This window comes from Rhincodon typus, unplaced genomic scaffold (assembly GCF_021869965.1).
Source record: "Rhincodon typus isolate 14 unplaced genomic scaffold, sRhiTyp1.1 hic_rhity00002945, whole genome shotgun sequence".
NCBI lineage: Eukaryota > Metazoa > Chordata > Chondrichthyes > Orectolobiformes > Rhincodontidae > Rhincodon > Rhincodon typus.
In genome coordinates, this window is record NW_025968583.1 from 21,115 (window position 1) to 23,108 (window position 1,994).

A 1,994-nucleotide genomic window follows, 5' to 3' on the forward strand; every position below is an offset into this window, starting at 1 on the left:
AGAGAGAGAGAGAGAGAGAGAGAGAGAGAGAGAGAGAGACACCTTATGGCAGACAGTTCTCCCTTCACACTTCTACTAACAGGCATGTCTGCAGCTGTGGACAAAAACAAGTCAGCACCCTCAGAGGGATGGGAATGGGAGAGATGCAAGGGGAAAACCTTGACACTTACATTATATCTGGGCATCCACAAAAATCTTTACTTGGGCTTCTAACCTCAAGCACCGACTCAAGCACTGGAGATCATAGCTCCATCTGACAGCTTACCGGTTCTCAGTTCGCGTTTCCATGGTAACAGGGTTAGGCGAGGCCCTGTGACCAGGGATGGGGATCAGGTTCCCTCTTTCTGTTGTATAGTCAGGCTGGATCCGTGGGGACATGTGAGTTATTGGTTGAGGAACAACTTTTGCTGGAACACAAGACAAAATAGCATACATTAGTGGTGGAGACTGCAGTCCTTCTTGCCTGTGCCAGGTAATCAGGGTTACTGTGACGCTTCCAAAGTTGCAGTGGATGAACAAATGAATTTATGTACACCCTGCCTATAAAGTCAAACCCTGGTGCAAAATTAGAAAATAGCAAGATTCCATCTCTAAGTATCTCAAAAATGGACTCCTCTTATTTTCAGTGCACTACTGCAGTGTGCAGTGTACAACTCTGATCACCACATTACAATGTGATTGCACTGCAAAGGAATAGAGGAGAATTTTTTTTAAAAATTCATTCATGGGATGCAGGAATCATTGGCTGGTCCAGCATTCATGCCCATCCCTAGCTGCCCTTGAGAAGGTGGTGGTGAGCTCTCTTCTTGAACCGCTGCAGTCCACCTACTGTAGATTGACCCACAATGCTCTAGGGGAGGGAATTTATGAGGATGTTGACAGGAATGGAGAATTTTAGCCATGAAGATAGATTGGCTAGTTTGGAACTGTATTCCTTAGAAGAAAGGCTAACGAGAGATTTACTCGTGGTGTATAAGATAATATAGATTGGATAGGAAAAAACCTACTGCACTTTGCAGAGAAATCAATAACCAGAGATACTGAACTAAAGTAAATGACTGCAAGATTACAAGGAACTTGAGAAATTATTTCATGCACTGAGACAGACATAGAACTCACTGCCTTGAATTTAAAAGATGTTCATTTGAGGTGCCACAATTTAGAGGTACAGACCTGGAGCTGGAAGGTGGAATGTATTCCATTCTTTTTTCAGTCAGCACAGACAGAGTGGCCAAATGGCATCCTTCTGTGGCATAAATTTTCTGTTTCTATACCTTTCAAGCTGATAGGTGAGCAGTTATATTTTCTCTCCAGCTATTATTTTATTGCACTGTAGGATCACAAGCCCACTTGTATAGGAAGGACCATTCTAGCAAAGTTCACCAAATTCTAAGTTAGACAATCTCATTCAATACATTATTCCATCGCTCCCTGGAGGCAGAATTCTGCTTATACAAGCTACATATCATCCAGAACAGAGAGCTGAAGCTCGCATGTGAACTGTTCCAATCTCTTAATACAGATACAGGCTTGGGTTAAACTAAATTCATTTCAACTAGAGTCTGATGGTGTGGACTCACCGACAGGAATGGTAGAAGTAGTGACTACGGGAGCGTGTGGTGTGTGAGAGGCCATTGTCATGTTAACAATTGTACTACTCGTCACTTGAGCATGGGAAACTGCACCTGTAAAAGAAAACGCGGGATTGTGAACAGTGAAAATATCAGTAAAGTGGGCAGACAACCAATGACATATTTCCTAAGTAAGACAACCTGTCAGATGACAGCAATAGAGATTAAATCAAGTTGGAGATAAAGGAACAACAAAATGAGAGGGAAAAAAGACTTCTCAGTCTTATTATTTAACTGGAAATAAAACACCATTTGAATAGCTTGTTTTTAAATATATTGAGATAACAAGGTGTAGAGCTGGATGAACACAGCAGGCCAAGCAGCATCAGAGGAGCAGGAAAGCTGACGTTTCGGGTCGAGACT

General features: G+C 42.3%; 1 protein-coding gene across 1 annotated transcript in view; it reads right to left on the bottom strand.

The window, feature by feature from the left end:
- The window catches only part of LOC109922434 (histone deacetylase complex subunit SAP130), a gene marked incomplete at its 5' end in the record, with an annotated part of 21,956 nt that extends 20,198 nt beyond the window's left edge, over nt 1-1,758 (bottom strand). The window contains 2 exons of the mRNA XM_048593490.1: nt 266-407; nt 1,581-1,758. Of these exons, the coding sequence (XP_048449447.1) occupies nt 266-407; nt 1,581-1,758 (320 nt within the window). The remainder of the gene's footprint in view (nt 1-265; nt 408-1,580) is intronic.
- Between the last annotated feature and the right edge of the window lie 236 nt (nt 1,759-1,994).